The sequence below is a fragment of the Danio rerio genome, chromosome 25, assembly GCF_052040795.2.
Source record: "Danio rerio strain M-AB ecotype USA chromosome 25, GRCz13ab, whole genome shotgun sequence".
NCBI lineage: Eukaryota > Metazoa > Chordata > Actinopteri > Cypriniformes > Danionidae > Danio > Danio rerio.
In genome coordinates, this window is record NC_141045.1 from 27,052,501 (window position 1) to 27,075,483 (window position 22,983).

A 22,983-nucleotide genomic window follows, 5' to 3' on the forward strand; every position below is an offset into this window, starting at 1 on the left:
GGATGTACATGATTAAGCCAATGGTTTAGCATGTAACAGTTGTTCAAAAAAGTACATTTTCTACTTGGTGTAATTTCTTTTTAACAATAACTTAACATTTAAAGACAGACCTGTTACAAGGCCAGATGCTGTTAATCACTTATATGCTTCGCACACAAACAGTAAATTTCAGACTTGAGACACATGTCACTTTATCATCACCAAACACACGTTTATGCATTCGGTGTGCAGCATTAAACTCCAATAAAACAACTCTCTCCTATTAGTACATACTTCATACTCGCATCCCGTAGCTCAGAATTTGTCATGAAGCATGAAATGTTGCTAAATGAAATTAAAATTGCAAAAAAAAAAAACAATTTTAAATTGAAATATCAAAAATTACATGAGTTTTTTTTTTTTTTTTTTTTTTTAGTTCAATTTGTGCAAAGTTTGAGTTCTCATGTGAAACTGTACAGGAGAGAAGCCAGTGAGTAGAGTTATAGCAAAATATTTTTCAGTATTTTCATGTCCTTTACTGCATAGAATTAATTAAATTATAAGTAAAATAGCATTTAAAAGCACCTAAATTGTTAGCATTTTGTGATTTTTTCCATTCATATATAGGCAAATATTTTCCAGTCACATTTTGCATTGTTTGCATGTCCTTACGTTCTCCATGGAATTCAATAAAATCGAAGTAAAATAATGTTACAATTTGATTGAAAAAAAAAACACCTAAATAATTAAGCATTTTGTAATTTTTTTTCAGTCGAATAAAAGACTTTTTTTCATTCATAAATATCATCATTTAAGATTTCCGAAATTGTGTAAAAAATCTCGTCTTGTTGTCATCAACCTAATCTCATGTCTCATCTCCTGGATTAAGTGTTTCGTCACACCCTGTGTCAGTGACCTTCTCAAAGGTAACTTGCACTTCTGTGATGGCACTAATAATGCTGAAAAGTATGTAAAGATTTTGCAACACGATATGCTGCCTTCTTTTCCAAGAAAGAAGATGCAAAACCACATTCTGAATCTGCACAACGTACAAAGTCCTGGCTGTAAAGGAAGAGAATACAGGTACTTGACTGGCCTATCTGCAGTCCTGACCTGTCTCTAATAGAGAATCTGTGGTGCATTTTAAAGAGCAAAATGCAGCAACAAAGAGTCTCTGCTGTTGCCCACCTTAAGACTTGCAGGAAGAATGGTGCAAAATTACAGCTGGAAAATTCAATAATTTGATGTCCTAAATACCTAAAAATCTTTTAAGTATTGTGAGAAGGAATATACATTACCAAGGGGTAAATGATTTACTGTTTCAATTTTTATTGTGTTGCAAGAACCAAAATTGGAATGCATATTTAAAAAAAATAATTATGAGGAACACGTTAAATAATGTGCTGTTGTTTTGTCTGCAATAAAGTACAAGTCAAACATTTTCTGATTTGGGGTTGTATAACTTTTTCATAGTCCAAAGTTCCCAAATATAATTGACGGTATAAATAGTATTTCGCAATGAAACGTATTATTCCTTATATAAGAAACTGCCTTAAGTCTACTGTATCTAATTCTGTAAATAAAAATTAACAAATTTATAAGATTTATACCTTTAGCAGGAACTCCTTGCCCTCGGTGTGGATCTCGAAAAGCCCCTCTTCTGCCTCAACATCATAGCTGAAACAAGCATCTCCTATCTCAATGTGTCCGATTGGAAGAGCGTCTTGGGGAGTCTTGAAATAATACAAATAACATTTCCTGGGGTCGTACACAAACCAACGCGTTTTGAAGCCTCTTAACGGCCCTTTCCCAGTCAGTTTATTCAGGTATCCGCATAATTTGGAGGCTTGTCCCTTTTTGCCATCGCAGTCGGCTACATCAAATGACTTGGCCGTTAGGATTCTCGAATTCCTGCTGGTATTAGCAGAGTTTTCATCCTCTTCCTGCATTTTTTCTGTATGTTCTGCTCCTCTGTCAGCGGATACAAAGTTTCCATCCGCATGACGTCATATGACTTCTTTCTTGTGCTGCCGCCGCACAGGATTGTGGAACATGTAGTTTTGCCGAGGTTAGTGTGGTATTTTTTTTTTTATTGGTAATAATTCAGGGCCGCTGTGGTGCCCCCCTCAGAGGAACAAAAACACACAAACATATGTATGTGTGTATGTATGTATGTATGTATATGTATACATATAAAAAAAATAAAAAAAAAATCCAGCTTAAACCAGCCTAGGCTGGTTGGCTGGTTTTAGCTGGTTGACCAGGCTGGTTTTAGAGGGGTTTTGGCCACTTCCAGGCTGGTTTCCAGCCATTTCCAGCCTGGTCTTAGCTGGTCAGGCTGGAAAATGACCAGCCAAATCCAGCTAAAACCAGCTTGACCAGCCTGGTTTAAGCTGGATATAGCTGGTTTTGGCTGGACTCCCAGCTTGGCTAGGCTGGTCAAGCTGGTTTTAGCTGGTCATCTCCCAGCCTGACCAGCTAAGACCAGGCTGGAAATGGCTGGAAACCAGCCTGGAAGTGGCCAAAACCCCTCTAAAACCAGCCTGGTCGACCAGCTAAAACCAGCCAACCAGCTTAGGCTGGTTTAAGCTGGATTTTTCAGCAGGGTATGTATGTATGTATATATGTATTTATTTATCCACATAACATATACATTTAAACACTCAAAAATATACTTAAACATCCAAGTTTTTACATTGCAAAATAATAGTTCACATTAAAATAAACCCTAACTTGTCTTCTGCAGAAGCATTCCTAATTTCAAACATTTACAAAAGGTAAGGAATAAAACCCTCTGTGTGCCTGTAGAAATGGACGGTCCTCAGTGCTGCATCCTGTGTCTTTACCTGTGCAGCTGCTGGTGTCTCTGGAGCAATGCTGGATCAGGACACCTCATCTTCTTTTTTGACAAATTTTAGCATTGAATCACGATGTACAATACAGAAGAAATTAGTAATTTAAAGAAAAAAAACTCATCACATACCATTAAGACAGTGGGCTAGTCGAGCACTCTTCATAATGTGTCTAAACTACAACCAAAATGCGAATTTAACTTGCACTATAATCTGTGGTGACAAAAGCTGACCCTTGCTTTCAGTATAAATCAAAGACATTTGTAGTTTTTAAGAATTAATAAGTGTATTTTCAAACAAAAAACTAAACTAAACTAAAACTAACATTCAGGAAAAAATAATCATTAAAGAATTCATGCAAAAAAAAAATGGTTTATGGCCTGTGGCTTACAGTATTTTAACTCATTTTATATTATTGATATTTTAGAAATCACAGAATATTAGTCAGTTTTGTTATTTCATATAGTAATGTAAAAAAAAATTAAACTGACCTATTATAAACACCAATCCACCAATGTAAAGACTAAAGAGACTATATTGTCATTGCAGTAATACAAGCAATAACAACAGCAGCAATAAGAAATGTACAGAAATAAAACAATAAACAACTGCAAAGAATTAATTATTAATCCGGGGTCGCCACAGCGGAATGAACCGCCAACTTATCCAGCAAGTTTTTTTTGTTACGCAGTGGATGCCCTTTCAGCCGCAACCCTTCTCTGGGGAACATCCACACACACACTCATACACTATAAACAATTTAGCCTACCCAATTCACCTGTACCGCATGTCTTTGGACTGTGGGGGAAACACACCCACGCGAACGCAGGGAGAACATGCAAACTCCACACAGAAACGCCAACTGAGCCGAGGCTCTAACCAGCGACCCAGTAGGTATTTATCAGCAACATGGGGAAGAGGGGTAAACACCAAAATAAATCATGTCCTATCATAGTTTAAAGAGCCCAAATTATGGGTTTTTGAAAATGCCCTTCTATGTAGTGTGTAACACAGCTCTAAGTGAAGTGAAATATCCAGCTAAGGCTTAAATCTGTAAGTGTACAGTGTTTAAAACTGTTGATTCATCTATAAAAGAGTCGACTCATAGTGCTTCAAACGAGTCGTCTTGATATTGAGTCATTAGGTGTTTCGCGATGACATATCCACAAAAATAGTTGTTCACGCAAACCCAGGAGATTTGACACCTGTGGCCCCGTCCTCTAAAACAGAAAAAAAGCCACACACACACACACACACACACACACACACGCCGGTCGAATGAAGTCACGCTGTGCAGATGGATATTATTGAGTCTCTACCCAAAGACGAAACCTCAGCATTATAACCCAGACTTGAGCAGTTCCAGTGCTTCTGGAAACCACATGCTTTTAAAGAAGACTTCATTGGCCATTTGTTAAAGGAAGGATCAGTAAAAAGCACTGATGGACTATGTCAGAACATGGATCGGTTTCTTCCTCAATTTCACAAGTGTAAGTATGTGCGATTAAAGTTGTTGCCTCGTTTACTCTAGCTTGCTAACTTATTAAGTTGTAATTTGTTTCTTGTAACCACGCGTACTGTATCAGGTTAACTCTTTATATTCTCATATTGTGTGTAAAGCCACGTTGAAAACGCGACATGTGCTGCTTTGTTTACGGACCTCCAAGGAGGATGGTAATGTATGTGTGTGTGTTGTGTCCTCTGAGGAGGAGGGTAATGTGTGTGTGCATGAGTGTGTGAAAAGAGCAGGTAGAGTGTGACCAGTTAGGAGATCTCCTCGCCAGTTCTTAGAATTTTTGCTCAAAAAAATAGTTAGTAGTCTGTATTTTCAAGTCCATCTTCTGTATTTACATTCACCCACTGGCAGCCAAAATCCACGCCTTACACTATGAAGCGTGTGTGCACTGTGACTACTTTTATAATGTCTTTTTTATTAGCTTCGCGCTAAGGAGGGGTTTGGGAACAAATGACAACAACAGTCTAATATGCATGCAAGGTCAAAAAACATTTTCATGGTCTTATAATCTGCATTTATTTTTACCTAATTATTCCAGCGACTCCCATATGAATCACTGACCGATTCATATTCATATTTTGCTATTTTGTCCCGTCTTCCTGCTCGCTGCCATCCCGTTCTCACTTCTAAACCTCCATCAAGGAAAAACGCCCACCAGTACCGGAATGGCTCTTCCTCTCCTACTCTGGCCGAGTGTTTGATATCGCTCTTCCGCCACCTGGCGGTAAAATCCGGATCTCACTAGAGCCTGAACATCTCTTGAGTTTTGAACAGTTTTTTTTTTGAGGAAATTTGTGTTTTTTTAGAAGAATAAATTTGTTTCACCTGCTATTGAATCTGTTATTTCTACCCTGACAGAACGGACTGACCAAAATATGGATTCAGCAGGTGCTGAGCATGTGAGAAACGCAGTGGCATAGCAGGGCATTCTCCTTGGCCAGTAAGCTACACAGTTAAATGCAGCCTGGAGATGTTAAGAGCCTAAGTAATTGAGCTTAATGGGGGGGGGTCGCTCGGTCACTGATTATTTTGTTCTGTTCAGAACCCTGGCAGCTGCCTGTACATGGAATGAGGCAGCTCTCCGTGCCGATATACAAGATGAGATTGCCACCCAAGATCTTTGCCGAGACTTTGATGCCCTGGTGGATCTAGCTCTTCTTGTGGAGACCTGATTGCATCGTCCCCAGCATAGGCGACTCCCTGGTGCCTCATGGATGAATGAGGACCCTTCAAGTGTTCCTCGCACCCCATCACCCACCACCTCACCAGAGCCAATGCAATTTGGTCGTCTTCGACTTACTGTCAAGGAGAAGCAGCTTTATCTGGCTCAAGGCCTTTGTTTGTACTGAGGGAAGACAGGACACCGAGCATTGCAGTGTCCTTTAACAGCTCCAGCCCATAAGTAAACCAGGGGATTCTGGTGGGCGCTCGCCCTTGTTTCAACACCACCCCACACACAGCACCTGTCTCCTGGCCTCAGTCCAGTTCAATGGAATGACTTATCTTGTTTTGCCTTGCTTAACTCTGGAGCTGAGGGAGACTTTTTGGACAGCACTATGACCAGATCTTGGGGTATCCCTGCCATTCCTTTCTCCTCTCCCATCACTGTGCACTCCCTTAAAGGGTTTGCCATTATGTCCATCACCCACTCTACCCCCTCTGTAAGTTTGATAGTCTCGGGAAATCACTGTGAGGTTATTACTTTTTATTTATTTGACTCCCCAAGTTCTCCAGTAGTACTGGGTCACCCGTGGTTAAGTAAACACAACCCTCACGTTGATTGGTCAGGGAATTCTGTGTTGTCTTGAAATCAGTCTTGTCTTGCTGTTTGCCTTGGTCCTGCCCCGTGTCCTGGTTCTGTGTCTCATGTGTTTCAGATGGAGAGTGTGGATCTCTCTGGAGTCCTGGTGGATTACCACGATCTCAGCCAGGTCTTCAGCATGTCGCAAGCCACTTCCTTGCCTCCGCACCGACCATATGATTGTGCCATCAAATTCCTCCCAGGGTCTTCTCTGCAAAAGGGTCCATTGTATTATTTTCTGCTCCTGAGAGAGAGGCCATGGACAGGTATATTCGAGAGTCTTTAGAAGCCGACCTCATTCGTCCCTCTTCCTCTCCAGCCGGGGCTGGGTTCTTCTTTATTAAAAAGAAGTATGGTTGACTACAGAGGCCTTAATGACATTACTGTTAAGAACAAGTTTCCTCTGCCTTTAATGTCTTCTGCCTTTGAGTTATTGCAGGGAGCCAAGGTATTTACTAAACTAGACCTCCGTAATGCCTAATCACCTAATACGTGAGGAGGATGAGTGGAAGACTGCTTTCAACACACCAATGGGGCATTTTGAATACCGAGTTCTGCCCTTCGGACTCACCAATGCCCCTGCAGTCTTCCAGGCCCTAGTGAATGATGTGCTGAGAGACATGGTAAACAGATTTGTCTTTGTGTACCTTGTTGATATTCTTATCTTCTCGGCATCTGAACAGGTACACACTCAGCATGTCCACCAGGTGGTGCAGCGGCTGCTGGAGAACCAGCTTTATGTCAAAGCAGAGAAGTGCGTGTTCCACAGCAAGTCCAATTCGTTCCAGGGGCATATAGTGTCGACGGAGGGTATCAAGGCTGATCCCGCTAAGGTAAGGGCCGTTAGCAAGTGGCCAGTCCCTGACTCTCGTAAGGCTCTGCAGCGGTTTCTTGGATTTGCCAACTTCTATAGGCGGTTCATCCGGGACTTTAGCTCGGTCGCTGCAACCTTAACGGCTCTCACTTCACCTAAGGTCGTCGTTGAGGTGGATGCCTCGGGTCGTGTCTCGTGAGGTCGTGTCTTGTGAGGTCGTGTCTCAGCGGTCCCATAGGGATGGGAAGGTGCATCCGTGTGCCTTGTTCTCTCACCGTCTGAGCCCAGCCCAACAAAACTAAGACATTGGTAACAAGGAGCTGCTGGCTGTCATGCTGGCCCTGAGTAAGTGGCGCCACTGGTTTTAGGGGGCGGCACAACCGTTCTTGGTCTGGACAGACCACAAAAATCTAGAATATATCCATTTAGCCAAGAGACTGAGTTCCCGTCATGCCGATCGGCACTCTTCTTCGAACGCTTTGATTTTTCCCTCTTGTACCAGCTTGATTCCAAGAATATAAAACCTGATGCACTCTCCTGCCTGTTTGATGTACCAGGAGGAGAGGCTACCTCCGAAGCCATCCTTCCAAGAGAGGTGGTGGTGGGGGCTCTCTCCTGGGACATCAAACAGCGAGTAGAAGTGGCCGTGCCAGGAGGGGGAGCTCCAGAAGTGTGTCCAGGGCGGAAGGCTATTTGTGCCAGCCAGATTAAGATCTGAAGTCCTCCAGTGGGGTCATGAGTCCAGAGTAGCCTGTCACCCAGGAGTCCGGAGATGGCTGGTCAATATCCAAAAGCGATTTTAGTGGCCTTCAATGGCCCAAGACGTCAGACAGTTTGTATTGGCTTGTTTGGTATGTGCTCAGAATAAGACATCTAATCGGCCACCTATCGGTCTGTTATGTCCCCTTCCAATTCCCTCTCCACCCTGGTCACATGTGGCTCTTGATTTTATATCTGGCCTACTCCCATCGAGAGGTAACACAGTATTCTTAACAGTGGTGGACTGTTTCTCTAAAGCGGCCCATTTTATTCCTTTAACCAAGCTCTCATCAGCCAAGAAGACTGCTCAGGCAGTGGTTGACCACGTCTTCTGGATTCATGGCCTTCCGGTAGATGTGATCCCTAACAGAGGACCCCAATTTGTCTCCTTCTTTTGGAAAGAATTCTGCAGACAGATTGGGGCTTCTACGAGTCTGTCCCTAAGGTTTTCACCCTCAGACCAATGGGCAAACTGAACAAGCCAATCAGGATCTTGAAAGAAGTCTCCGATGTCTGGTGTCACAAAATCCGGGTTCACCTGGTTCCGGGTGAACAAAAGGTTCAAACATTTATCTAAATTCATTCATTCATTAATTTTCTTGTCAACTTAGTCCCTTTATTAATTTGGGGTTACCACAGCGGAATGAATCGCCAACTTATCCAGCAAGTTTTTACGCAGCGGATGCCCTTTCAGCTGCAACCCATCTCTGGGAAACAAACAGACACACACACACACACACCCATACACTACGGACAAATTAGCCTACCCAATTCACCTTTACCACATGTCTTTGGACTGTGGGGGAAACCAGAGCACCCGGAGGAAACCCACGCGAACGCAAGGAGAACGTGCAAACTCCAAACAGAAACACCAACTGAGCCGAGGATCCAACCAGCGACCCAGCAACCTTCTTGCTGTGAGGCGAACGTGCAACCCACTGCGCCACTGCGTCACCCTTTTTATCTAAATTATATATTGATATGATCTTCTTAATGTTTTATGATAGGAGTCAGATAAAACAAAAGATAAACATATTACTATAATAAACCACCTCATATTCAAATTGGAGTCAGATATGAGATAAATTTTAAGTAAATCAACATTGTGCACTGGAAAGACCGAACAGGCATTGAACCTTCATCCACTAGTGAACACCTCTATTGGACCAACTGGGTGGACCTTACAAGACAGACAGAGCAAAAAACAAACAACAACAAAAAAACATTTAGATGTTTATCCATCCATAGGAAGGCTCTAAATCCATCCGGAGTGAGCACCTCCACAAACTGATAGAAAATAACCAACCATAACAATCTTAGATTTTTATTGCCATTGCTAAACTAACAAATAATCAGTCATTGTCAAAAAAATACTGAAAGAGTTACTATCTGTAGAAGGAGAACCTTTTCTTAACTTTTCAACTTTTCTTTATCTTTAGGCCATGTTCCAAATCCTTTCAAACTAGCTAATAAGCTTCTAAGGGCCTACTCACACTATGCTATCCGAACCGTGCCCAGACCCATTTCCCGGATCGTTTAAGAAGTGTCTGCGCTGAATTGGGCTCAGGCAAGGTTCACTTGGCCGGCCCTGGCCCGGTTGGAAGAGGTGGGCCTGAGCGTGGTTCACTTGGGCTTACGTTTGTAGAGTGAGTGCAAAATGCGCCAAAGCCCGAAACTGAAAGCTAGGCGTAGTTTATTAAAGACGCAAACTCCTCACCGCACGACAGCTGCACACCTTCAGCAGACCTCCTCATTCCTGCAGCTTGAGGGCTTTAAACACCAAAAGTGGCGGATCTGTTCGGCGAAATATCTGACTGCGTGTCACCGCATCCCTAAGGACTGTTTGGTGAAATATTTGACTGCATATCACTGCATATCAAATGACTGAAAATGACTGAAATCTCCACTGTGCTGCTGAGTGAGAGCGCTTCTCACTGAACAGCGCAGCATCGATGACGTAAGCGTGCCAAGACCAGATTGTGGTGTGAGTGCGGGCCGTCAGGGGAGACAGTAGGGGGGACAAGCGTGCTTTGGCCCGGTTCGAGGCAAAAACACCTGGTGTGAGTACAGCCTTAGAAACCACAACTTAATCCTGGTAACTTAGCTAATTGTAATGCGTTACAATAGTAATGTATTACAGTAATGTATTACATTTTCCTGTAACGCAGTAGTGTAAGGCATTACTAATACATTTTCAGTAATATTTTACTCGGTACATGTTCAGTAACGCGTGCGTTACAACAAACTTTTCGCCCGCAAGACATTAACAAATTAAAAAACCGCAGTTCTACTTCCTGTTCATGGCTAGAGAATATATGCGCGTGTTGTCATTAATCTCCCTCTGGCTATGGGACCTTTTTACTTAGAACGCGGAATGATTTCAGCTTCTGAGCTCAAGGTCCGGGGCTATTTGGCTCAGCCCGGTTCGCAGTACGCGCAGCGGAAAGCGGCAAATAGATGAAAATAGCAGAAGACAAGTACATTCCCGAGATGGACGTAAGTGCATATGGCGTTACTTCACTTACAAATGTCGTAAGCTCATTCATGTAATACGAGCGAGTGAACGTGGACAAAACCTGAACGTGGACATATATTTCCTCTGTGGACAAAACTCCTCGCGTTCACTCAACACGTCTGGGCTGCTCACGTGCTAACGACCTGCTCTCGCTTCATCAGATGATGCAGACTCACAATCTGTGCCTTGTGTTTCCTCTTTCTTTCGTGCTGCTTCAGAGATCCTACTAATTAATTGTTATCCCAATAATGTTTATATGGTTTATATATTGCTACACTATTTACCTACAGGTTAGGATAAATTCTATAATAAATAATAGTGTTTTTGAGAGTTAAGTATACTGCCTATGTTTTAGTCTAGTATTTACAATGAATGCTTAAGCATACTGTCGTATTAAGAATAGTGAACTCATAAAATGAAATATAAAGTGTACTGTAGTTTTACTACAGCAAAGTGTGGTGAATTGTAGTACAATATACCCTATATTGTAAAAAAAAAAAAAAAAAAAAAAACTACAGCACTGGATCAGTTGTTTATATTACACTTGTTGTGTTACCATAGCAACTATAGTATTACCACAACAGAGTAAATAAAGTACTTAATGACAATATGTGTGTTCAGTGGCCCTGTGGAACAGCTTCTTCTCAAAATGAAGAGGATGACAGGGAAAATGTCCTCCACAATCTCATCAACAATGTGGAAGACAACAGACACTAGTTCACTTTATTTTAGTTGCCATGATAAAATGTGATTGATAATGAGATTTATTTGAAGAGTGAATTGTATAGTAGGCTATAATACCTTTTCAAGTGTTTCTATTAGTTACATTTCTGCTTGCGTTAGGTTTTATTTTTGTCTAAATGTTTTTTATTTGATTAGTGTGGTGCACCTTTAGGATGTTTAATAAATGTTTTTTAAATAAAACGTATTCTTTACATTCAACGTCTATTCTCTGTATCTTGGAAATATCTCATCATATAACATACAGCCAAAAATGTTATGGTTTATTAGATTAAAAATTATAAGTCTATTTTAGTATTTTGGTTATGATTAATAAATAGTGTGCTAATATAAATCATATCAAAAAGCTCGAAAGCAAAAGGGATCACAAGACAAATTGTGAGTCTGCATATAATCTCACTGAGAGAGCAGTGTACTGTGAGCACGCGAAAAAAAATTGTGCGTGAGCAATGCATATTTGAGAGATCGTGAGAATTTGTGCGCGAGCAGCGTATGTGAGAGCTCGCAAGCAGTTTTGTCCACAAACAGAGGAAATCGGTGCACAAACATTATACTGAGAAAGCTGTTTATCATGCTCACTTTGTGCATGACAGTTTTGTGTTGTAAACCACTGAATGTAAAGTAAATACAATAATGGCAACAATAAGAAAAGAAACAAAAAAATCAGCATCTTGTCATGGCATTGGAGTTTACATATCGGCCTGTTGTGTCTAATATGAATATAGCCAAGTCATTCACAGATATTGCCAGAAAATCACTTTACCTCTACCATACTTTTAACAGATCATTTGTGATTCTGGCTGTCATCCTTTCTTGCATTTTCTTGAGCCTTCACATTGCCAATTATATACTATATTGTTAGTAGCCTGGATAGGTCACAGTCATTCTGCTACATCAAATTACTTTCTACTAGATGTAAAATGCTCATTATAGAACATTATAGAATTTTATAATGTTAAGTTCTAATTCTGTAGTTATTTTGATGAAAGTAACTAAAAAGTAATATAAGAGTAATGTAACATATTACAATTCTGAGACAGTAATATTGTTAGGTAAGGGATTACATTTAAAAAACAGTAATAAGTAATCTGTTATGTATTACAGTTTGGAAGTAACTTGCACAACACTGGTTATATCAGACAGCAACTTAACTTTTGAAAACCATATCTCCCTCAGCAACAGCCTTCTTCCATAAGAGAAATGTTGTTAAGAAGCAAGTTATCCATCCCAGATGCAGAAAACCTAGTTAATGCTTTATGTCATCTAGGATGGATCACTATAATTCTCTGTTTGCTAGTTGCACAGCATCCTCTATAAATAAACTACAGTTATTATGAAATGCACCTGCCAGAGTTTTTACCAGGTTTTTATCTTCCTTACACTGGCTGACTTTCAAGTTTCGTATTGATTTTAAAATATTGCTTCTTAACTATAAAGCTATAAATCTAACTCCTGTTTATCTAACCAACCTTCTGTCTTGCTACAATCCAACCTGCTCTTGAAAGGGCCACGAAACCCCCTCGTTTCAGCAGGGTGTTTTTAAACCTCTACTTTGGAAAAAGCCAGAAAAGAGGGTGTGTCCAGCTCTGTTTAGGGGGAGTGTCGGAGGAGCAAAAGAGGGATGGTGTGGGAGTGTCGATTTGACCACGCGCTGAGTTTCAGAGTCAAAACACACACAAACACACACACACACAGGAGAGAAAGTGAATGTGTTTACATGGACATCTGTAATCGAATTATTTGCCAAATTATTAAATGGTGGACTTTAACTGCAGTTTGGCACTTTCATTCAGGGAATTTATTCGTGCCCCTCGTGAAAAACGAGATATTTCATTCGAGAAACTGCTCATACAAATGATGTATGAAACAAAGCCTACTCGTGCATTAGTGGCCGATCACACTGAACAAGCTGAATGCGATGGACACTGACCTACCTTTTTTGTTCTTTATGTTGCTAGGCAACAACTGAATCAGCTGCTTATTGTGCGCAAATGTTGCTGTTGATATTGTTAGAAATGTAATATTTGATAATATTGTGACATTCAAGATTTGTAAAGTCAAACAGCTCTGGATAATTTGAAAATGCAACCACTAGTCTCTCCTCCAACTTTAAAAGTCTACATAGTCATCTTGACAAAACATACACTGCTGTCAACCCTAATGGAGACTCCGCTTCTGCTTTGATTTAATTGGAGAATAAAAATTCTCCAACGAAAACTTAAGATGGGCGAGGCAGTGCCTAACAGCAAGAAGGTTGCAGGGTCGCTGGTTCGAACCTTGGCTCAGTTGGCGTTTCTGTGTGGAGTTTGCATGTTCTCCCTGCCTTCGCGTGGGTTTCCTCCGGGTTCTCCGGTTTCCCCCACAGTCCAAAGACATGTGGTACAGGTGAATTGGGTAGGTTAAATTGTCCGTAGTGTATGAGTGTGTGTGTGAATGTGGGTGTGGATGTTTCCCAGAGATGGGTTGTGGCTGGAAGGGCATCCGCTGCGTAAAAACTTGCTGGATAAGTTGGTGGTTCATTCCGCTGTGGCAACCCCAGATTAATAAAGGGACTAAGCCAACAAGAAAATAAATGAATGAATGAAAACTTAAGATTTTTCAACTGCAATGGCAAACACACAAGAAGCATGATGTGATCAAGTTGTTTGTTTTTTCTCGTCGCATAATTTTGTTACTGTGGTGACAGGCAAGAGCTGCCCACGCATTTGTACCATTGATAATAATTACAGGTTAACTTCATGTTCCGAAATGTCATGTATTAGATTGTTTACAATATCATATGTGCATACAGGGCTACAACAGGCTATTAACTGTACAGATTAATACTGTCCCACTTAATATGGCCATTCTGATGCTATGTCTGTTATGAAACAGCTCAGGACATTCAGAATGATGACTCAATTTGCTTTCTCATGCCAATCCTAGAAGCTTTATCTGTACAGTTCAACAGAGCAGAACTGTACCACTATCACAGTATGTTAAAGTCATCATACTTTGTATGCAAGGGCAAGGATAAACAAGGCTTTATTAAATAGACACAAATAACTGTTGTCAGGATTCTGCCACTTCAATCTTTAATTCTTTAATTTGTTAATTCTACCATCTTCTGTCTAGTCCCCACCCTCCTTATCCCATTATTAGTTTATTCAGTTCATTTGTTTGGTTAATTCTTTCTGATTATAGCTCCCACTTGTCTGATGTCTTGTGCCACTTTGTCGTTGTTAATCATCTTGCCCTGTCATGTCAAGCCTTGTCCAGTCCTTCTCTTCCTTGCCAAGTTTGTTTTTGCTATTTTGTTAATGTTTTGCCCCTCGGGGAAGTTCATTTAGCTGTTTATTATATTACAAATAAAAACCCATCACTTTCCCTGCATCATTTTCCTCGCTCCTTTCCCCACCCCACCTAACATGACAACTGTTAGTTAGAGCCTCACAATTGTCATTGTATGCATATACTTGGTAAAGGTGACTCTCATCGTAGTATGGTACAGTTCACTTTTTTGTCAGTTTTTACCATCAAATGATACAGATAAGCATACCGTACCACTTTCCAGTACAATTTCTGGTAACACTTTACAATAACAGTACATGAATAATGATGTATTAATATGTAAACTAAACATTACTTTATTATGAATTAATGATGAGTTAAGGTATGCACTAATTATGAATTAACTTTAACTACAACATGATTCACATGAGTTCATGTGTGAATAATGGCTACCTTAATTACTTGTTAGTTCATGATTTTTTGTTAATTAATGTATTAATTACCACATTAGTTTATGCTTAATTTAACCATGATGAACTCATGATATGTTAATGTATAATTATGTTGTGACTTTACTTGGAGGGGCACATCATCATTAACCGATTCTTAACTACTCATGAACTCCTTATGCACGTCCAACTAGTGAGTTTACACTGAATAACAATAGAAAAGTGTTCTGTCAACATCAACATGAAGAGGAGTTCATAAGTAGTTAAGGATGAGTTAATAGTGATGTGCCCCTCCAAGAAAGTCATGACATAACTATACATTAACAGCTCATGAGTTCATGTTGGTTACATTTAGCCTAAACTTAAATGTTAATTAATACATTAATTAACAACATGTACTAACAAGTAATTAAGGTAGTTGTTATTTACACCTGAACTCATGTGACTCATGTTGTACTTAAAGTTAATTCATGATTAGTGCATACCTTAACTCATCATTAATTCATAATAAAGTAATGTTTAGTTTACATATTAATACATCATTATTCATGTACTGTTATTGTAAAGTGTTACCCAATTTCCTAAAGGTACCAGCACAACAGATCAGTACCAAATGGGTGAAGCTAGACACACAGCTGAATGTTATTGGTTATAGAAAATAGGCACAAGCAAGTGCAACAAGCCGGGAGAATGAAAACACAAGAAGTGCTATTTTTAAATACACAGCTGAGACATTACATTGTAATAAAACATATAATAATGAGCCATGGTTGACATGGTTATGAAACATTTTATGTATCATTCTCAATAACAAAAAACACTCTTTTGATAACAGTTATTAAACCTTATTCTTTAAAAAAAAAACTCTTTGTGCAAATGTGCTCTAGAGTAAAATCTTTAAATAATCGCACTAATTTACTGTGAGCAGCTACTATGCCAAGTAGCATAATCAAAATAGGTTAGAATCAAAGCTCCTGCCAATAATTAAAAAAAAAATTTTCAACAGATCAGCTTGCCTTGCTAGGAACTTAATTTTTCCACATATCTTTGTAAAAACCTTACTTACTATATCATCTTCTAATAAGTTAATTTAATAATTTTCTTTTGGTATGGTCCCTCTATTACTCAGGGGCCACCACAGTGAAATGAACCGCCAACTTATCTAGCATAAGTCATTAGGAAACACCCATACACACTTATTAACATGCATACACTATGAACAATTTTAGGCTACCCAGTGGTATATATATTCTATATAGTATATATCTTTGGACTGTGCGGGAAAGCGGAGCTTCAGGAGGAAACCCACGCGAACACGGGGAGAGCATGCAAACTTTATACAGAAATGTCAACTGACCGAGCCAAGGCTCAAACCAGCACCGAACTTCTTGCTGTTAGGCGAAAACACTACCCATTGCGCCACCATGCCACCCCTCTTGATAAGTTGTTATTTATTAAACATTAAAAATATTTGACAACTTTTTTTTTATTCAGTTATCAAATCATTATTCCTAAACAAAAATGAATAATTTTTCTTTAGTTTCACTCATAGAAAGAACTCTTCATAGAAAGGTTAGTAGTTAACATTTATACATTATTTTTTTTATATGAAAAGCATATGTTTTGTGAGAAATGGTTCTTAAATGGGTTATGTCAACAACCCATACAGCTTTACTGTACCTTTCTGCACCTTTCTGTCTTAACACCACGTCTACCAAAAGGGTACCATTAGTCAGTGGAAACACATGTCTGAAAAAGGTAACCCGTACCTTATTGTTCCGAACTGGGGTGCGTTTCTGAAAACCATTGTTAGCCAACTAAGGTCGCATTTCCCAAATCCGTCATTCCAACGAACATTTGCAAACTGCATCTCAAACTTCTATGCTTGCAACTACACCTCTAGAGCTGTATTTAGAATCAGAGTTCCTGCCTGTGCTCTATTCCCTGTTATCCCCCTATGCCCTATTTGTTTAGAACATTCTAGCATTTAAACTTGGAATTATTCTTTTAAAAAAAGCATTTAAGTCATCTTTCTTAGGTGTAATTTGTTTTCAAAGCATTTTTAAAGTTCAGTTTTAGCAATCTTCATGTTTACAATTGCTCTCTCTTTGCAATACACTTAGAAAACATTGATGTAATTTTGAACACATGGCTCATGACGAAAGTTATAGGTGACCGTTTATTTAAAAGCGGAATTTAAGTTAGGTCTTCAAAAAACAAAACTTGTGAAAACAAAAAACATAGCATCAGTTAGTTGTTTAAATCAATAGTAGGTTATTTATTAAGTATTTGTACTGTATATGATATGGGCCGGTTGGTTGGAACATTTCTGCAGTGGTTTGCATGTTTCAAATTGTAAAAGTAGACTTATAAAAAAATGATATCCTTCATACTACTATTAATAATAATAATAATCGTCATCATCAATATAATTCATTAATTTTCTTGTTGGCTAAGTCACTTTATTAATCCAGGGTCACCACAGCGGAACCGCCAACTTATCCAGCAAGTTTTTACGCAGCGGATGCTTTTCCAGCCGCAACCCATCTCTGGGAAAATCATCAATATCATTAATATTATAATTAAAGTATGATTTTTCATTTCCTAATAAATAATAAGTATTACTTTTCATTTCTTAATAAATAGGCTCATTATTTATTTATATGATTAATATATATTAGAATACATGTTTTAAGAGGTGATTTTATGTTAATTTAGAATAGACTGTGAAATATTCTCAATAACCTTTGTAAAGGAAACATAGGCCCTATATGTGCCATTTACATATATTTTAATTAATATGGAATGCGAGAGCATTAATCAAAACTAATATTGGATTGGAAATATTTTTTGTTAATGAGTGTGCGTGTCAAACAATATATTTTGCACAAAGAAATTATATGGTTCTTTTCTAAAGAAGTTGTTACCACCACATTTTGGGCGTTTCACGTTATCACTAACGTGCTTCAAACGATAAATCTGTGACAGAGAAACTACAGGTTTTGGAAAACACTTGTCACTACATAGTGCTCTTCCCAAACAATGCATCGTACTAGTTCAGCCGTGAGTTACATCATTGTTTGGAAAACACACCCCTGAACTGTTTTAAAATTATTATTTAATTATTATATATGTAGATTATACCTCAACAGCCAACTGATGCCCATCTCCCTTTAAAGGAAACAAAAGCTCATTTTAATTGCTAAAAACACCCCTTTTTATAGAGTGGGCAGTATATACACTTAGTTAACCTGCAGTTATACAATATATAGTGTCCTTCCAAAAAGGTAAGGTCTATGTGTATAATACATGTACAATGACCATGATGTTGATTGTTGTCCTCAAATGATCACCACTATCTCTTCAAGTGCTCATTTGTCAGCTAATATTTTGCACAGTAGCTTGGTGTAAATAGTGACCAATGCTGAATGAAGCTTCAGGTAGTGAACCGTTTGGTAAAGCAATTGGCTGAAAATCCTCAGTGGTTCAGGAAGTTTTATTTTTCCATCACGACTAACCATAATTAGAAGAATTTTTGGCAATAGCCATTTCTAGCAGTCATGCATTGATTGGTACTGTGACCACCAACTGATGCAAGCTTGACTGATGTGTCCTACCTTAACAAATGTCATGCAAAATGTATCTAATGTTGGGAATAAGTAATAAGGACAGACTGACATCATTTCTAATAAATGCTACTGATGCAGAAGCACATTCTGTACTAGTATATGTCTGCATATACAACAAAGACATTTGGAATGAAACTGGATTAAAAACAGGGGAAAATGGCACATAAAAGCATTATGTGAAAGCTAGAATGATGTTTTGAGGACTCAAAAGCATTGTGTTTCCTCATTTATCATTATTGATTAGATTAAGGTATCATGTTTATGTGGCAACTAGAAAAAATCATTACATGAACACATTCAATAATACTCAAATATCCTGCCTTTGCTATCAAACCAGCTCCAAAAACGCCGAAATGGATTGTTTTGAAACCCTTGGGATAACATATTGGCAAATATGGCTAGGCTAATAATATTAGAGGGCAGCCAAGGCCTGCCTACTGAGTTTGTGCACAAACCCCAGTGCATGTGTGAATCGTTAATGTCCCGTTTTATGCCCTGCATCCAGAAGAATCAATGCTCTAATGACTACATTACCGTCAGCAACCTGAATGGCTGTATCAGACTGCAACAGAAGCATATCTAAATCAGCAGATGCACAGGTTGAGAAGTGTAATTACCCGAATTGCATCATCAGCACTTACATCCCATTGGCCATTTTAATACAGTCCTCATAAAGGGAGTTTGAGGTAACAGGATGGAAAATTAACTGCACATTAACGCAGGCAGCCTTATGCCAAATGACTGCAAGCTACTATCGTATGACTAAAATGGTCCGTCACCCAAGCCTGTTTTTGTCTGAGAACCATGGCTATGTAAGTCCTGGGACTGCAAAGGTGTCAAAGCAGAAATATCATTGAAAATGTTATATAAAAGACAGTTTAATTACTAGAAGTTTAATTTCTAAATGCAATCGGCATTCAGTGCCTTGTACAACCCCAAATCAGAAAAAGTTGGGATAATATGGAAAACGTAAATAAAAAAAGAAAGTTTTTGCAACACATTTTAAAAAAAGTTGGTACAGAAACAATTTAGACAAATTACAAATCAAAGTGAATTCAGAAATTGCATGTTTTGACGGGGTCATTTTGATCTTAGATAAGCATAATTAATTGAAATGAATAAGACTATTAGCATTTTATTCAAAAAAAGTTAAGACATCCTATTTTAAAATTTACTATTTTTGGCCAATATTTTTAGGAACTATACATTCATTCTGGCATGACAATCAAGAAACTCTATACAATGCCTGTGCCAGACGGAATGATATTATGCAGTGTATGCTAAATTGTCCATAGTGAATGAGTGTAAATGAGTGAGTGAAGATGTTTCCCAGAGATGGGTTGCAGCTGGAAGGGTATGTGCTTGGCTCCCATAATTTAACTGGTGTTTGGTCAAGAACCCCTTGTAAATAATTCCCCTGAAAACTTGCACAACTGAGATTAGGGGTGTCATACTCTGTACAGCCCTGTACAGTTTAATTCCAACTCTGCTGCAACACATTAAACTGGAGGTTTAAGACAAGCCTGAAGTGTTTTTAATCAGGGTTAAAGCTAAACTGTGCAGAGCTGTGGCCCTCCAGAAACTAGGTTTGACACCTGTCAAACTCACTATGTGCAGTTGCTTCGAACCGTGCCATTGCACTTGTCCCTCCTCCCCAGATGGCCCACAGTCATATTACATTCGGGTTTGGGCACGGTTACGTCATCGATGATGCGCTGTTCAGTAAGCACTCTCGTTCAGCTCAGTGGAGATTTCTATAGTTATATCGTTTTAGTCATTTGGGCTGCAGTGACACGCAGTCAAATATTTCACCGAACAGATCAGCCACTTTTGATGCTCATAAACAACCATAAAGTCCTTGTGCTGCAGGAATTAGGAGGTTTGCAAAAGGTGCAGCTGTTGTGCAGTGAGGGGTTTGCATCTTTAATAATCTACGACAGTTTTGTTGAACTGTAAGATTGATAAATAAATCTATGTGAAACAGTCCCTTAAAAATCACGCCTCGTCTTTAGTTTCGAGCTCACACTACAAGTGTACCATGCCTGAGCCCAAGTGAACCGCTCTCTGCACACCTCTTCCAACCTGGCCAGGGCCGGCCAAATAAACCCGATTCAAAGCACTCCCACTTCTCAAACTATCTGGGAAACGGCCTTGGGCACAGTTCGGATAGCATAGTGTGAGAACGCCCTTAGATTGTTCATCAGGTAATGAAATTCTAGAAATTATATTTATGCAATTCATAAAAAAAAATTATTATATTAATAACAATAAGTTCTACAAAAGGTTAATAATAATCGATCTCTTGATGTCAAGCATGTTATTAAAAACATCATAATGATCTGCATCAAAACACTTGAAACATTATGAGTCGCATGGACTAGTGTTAAACACTGTTAACGATTTTTTTTTTTTTTTTACATCTATATAAGAATTAAACATTCTTCAGAAATTCTTCTTTTGTCTTCCCGTGTCTTCCACTTAACAAAGAACATACACATACGGACAAGTAAATTAAGACAAAATTGTACTTTTTGGGCAAACTATCCCTTAAATAATGTCAAAAAAGGGCATTCATCTCAAAGCATCATAAACACATGTAGTCAGTCAACAATCAGCACAAAATCTTTATTAAAAGTTAAGTAAAATGCCCTCTATCACAACAAAGTCTGAGTAAATTCATAGGTAAGAGACTAACACCTCAAATTAGGACAGAAGGAGCAGACACATGGAGAGAGAATGAAATAAGACCATAGAAGAATATATAATGACTGAGCCCTTCATTCAACTGGAGAACATTTATATGATTGTCATCATGCTCCAGTTCTATAAGCAATTAAACTACGAAATTGTAGAGCAGTAGAGAACTTGGGAATGGGAAAATGTGGGGAATGTAATCTATTTCATGCATTTTATGGAAACAGATTGCATAGCTTTAGAAAACACTGATCCAGTGCCATTAATACCAGTGATGTGCTTTTAGCCCTCTCATTCATATTCTTATCCATTTAGTTTTTTTCTTTCTTGAAAAAACAAAAACTGTCTCATTATTTATTTGAGCCAAAATTCAGTCCAGTGTGTTATGGATACTTAAAATAAAAGCCTGTGTTCATTTTTGTCCAGGACTATGTGTGCGGGTCCTGGGACCCACAAAAGGCCTCACCTTTCAATTTCATCTTTTTGAAAAAAAAAATATACAAACGATTTCTACTCCTACATTTTCCATTGATAAAAAAAACATGCTTTTGTCAGTAATCCTGTCAAGAGTGCTTCTGGTGCAAAAATGGCAGGAAACCAATAATAGATGTTTATCCTCTGATGTGGACTTGTCTTTTAACGGACATCAGCATTGGTATCTTCTGCTGTAGCTGATTTAGATTCGTATATGGAAGGTGCTGCAGAAAAAGAACAAAGAGAGAAAACACATTAAATTGAAGATAAAAGTCAATGAACCAACCAAAGAGTGTCCAACTCAGTTGCAAGGCAACAGATTACATTTCTGAGACAGACACATGGGAGAGAGATATATTTACTACTGTTAGACTATGTAAAATCTGATTTGCTTTAGTTGCAATCACAATTTGCAGTAACATGGCACATGCTTTAAATGTGCAATAAGCACATCACTTCTGCTGGCAATAAACCTGCCAATACGCTTATTTCACATGGCCGCTATTTTAAAACACGAAAGCGAGGCCATAAACAGTGCCTTAAATGTTACTGCGGAATGGACTTTTTAAAATTTCAATACCAAAATTCAGTATTGTGACAGGTCTAATATAGTGAAAGAATCAGTTCATTAACTTGAGTTTAATGAATGGTATCAAAAATGTGTGTTTGGGAAAGAAAACGTTAGCTAACTATTGCCATTTCTTAACTTAACTTAGCTGAAAATGAGGTCATATATCCCTTTTTATTTTCACTATTCATTCAGAATGGACCTTTGAGTCAGCTGGTAGGTGGAAAAAGTATAAATTTGTGTCGATTTCTCTTTGCTGATAAGATATACAGTCAGGCACACAACATTCCTGTGTGACTCAGGCGATGCTTCTGGGTTTCTTCCCACCGTGGCCTCGATTTTGCTGTTTAAAATGGCGGCCCCTTGAAATCAGTCCATAACTATGCAATGTAATTTTGTCCCTAGGTGTCTACTAAATACAACAAACTGATATTACAGACCAGTTTACAATAAAGTTAATAGATTAAAATTGGTCATGAAATTACTTTTCATATTCATTTTAATATGTTTCTTGATGTTCAGCGAAACTGAAAATTAAATCATCAAACAGAAAAAACCTTTCTATGCATATATTGGTTGGTTATTTTAGAACTGCACAACTAGATTTTTTAATCCCAATTTGTTTTTTATACTGGTATTATATTCACATAAAAAATAATACATATACAATTTAAATAAAGAACTGTCCATTATAACGAGGGCTAGGCACCAGTAAAAGTCTAATTTTGATTTTTTATGGCTAAAATGATGCTATTATTTTATCATCATCACACAAATAAATAATTTGCATTGTATAGTCTTAAACACAGCTAACATTAAGACTTTGAGTTGAATAAGCTTTAAAAGTTTATGGCTGGAAGGGCCATAACAGGATGGAGAACAGGAGGGACAATTTTGATATGTATACTTGACAAGATATGAG

The 22,983-nt window shown here is 38.6% G+C and overlaps 3 protein-coding genes across 6 annotated transcripts in view; 1 reads left to right on the forward strand and 2 right to left on the reverse strand.

The window, feature by feature from the left end:
* The window catches only part of tbc1d2b (TBC1 domain family, member 2B), a 53,263-nt gene extending 51,319 nt beyond the window's left edge, over positions 1-1,944 (reverse strand). For both annotated transcript variants that reach the window (XM_087312352.1, XM_087312351.1), the window contains exon 1: positions 1,590-1,944. In XM_087312352.1, the coding sequence (XP_087168478.1) occupies positions 1,590-1,928 (339 nt within the window). In that variant the 5' untranslated portion in view covers positions 1,929-1,944. The remainder of the gene's footprint in view (positions 1-1,589) is intronic.
* The window catches only part of LOC147837713 (uncharacterized), a 977,861-nt gene that overhangs the window by 918,574 nt on the left and 36,304 nt on the right, over positions 1-22,983 (forward strand). The window lies entirely within an intron of this gene.
* cib2 (calcium and integrin binding family member 2) overlaps positions 20,932-22,983 on the reverse strand; it is a 78,854-nt gene continuing 76,802 nt past the window's right edge. For 2 of the 3 annotated variants that reach the window (XM_087310517.1, XM_087310518.1), the window contains one exon: positions 20,932-21,717. In XM_087310517.1, the coding sequence (XP_087166643.1) occupies positions 21,696-21,717 (22 nt within the window). In that variant the 3' untranslated portion in view covers positions 20,932-21,695. 3 annotated transcript variants of the gene reach the window in all.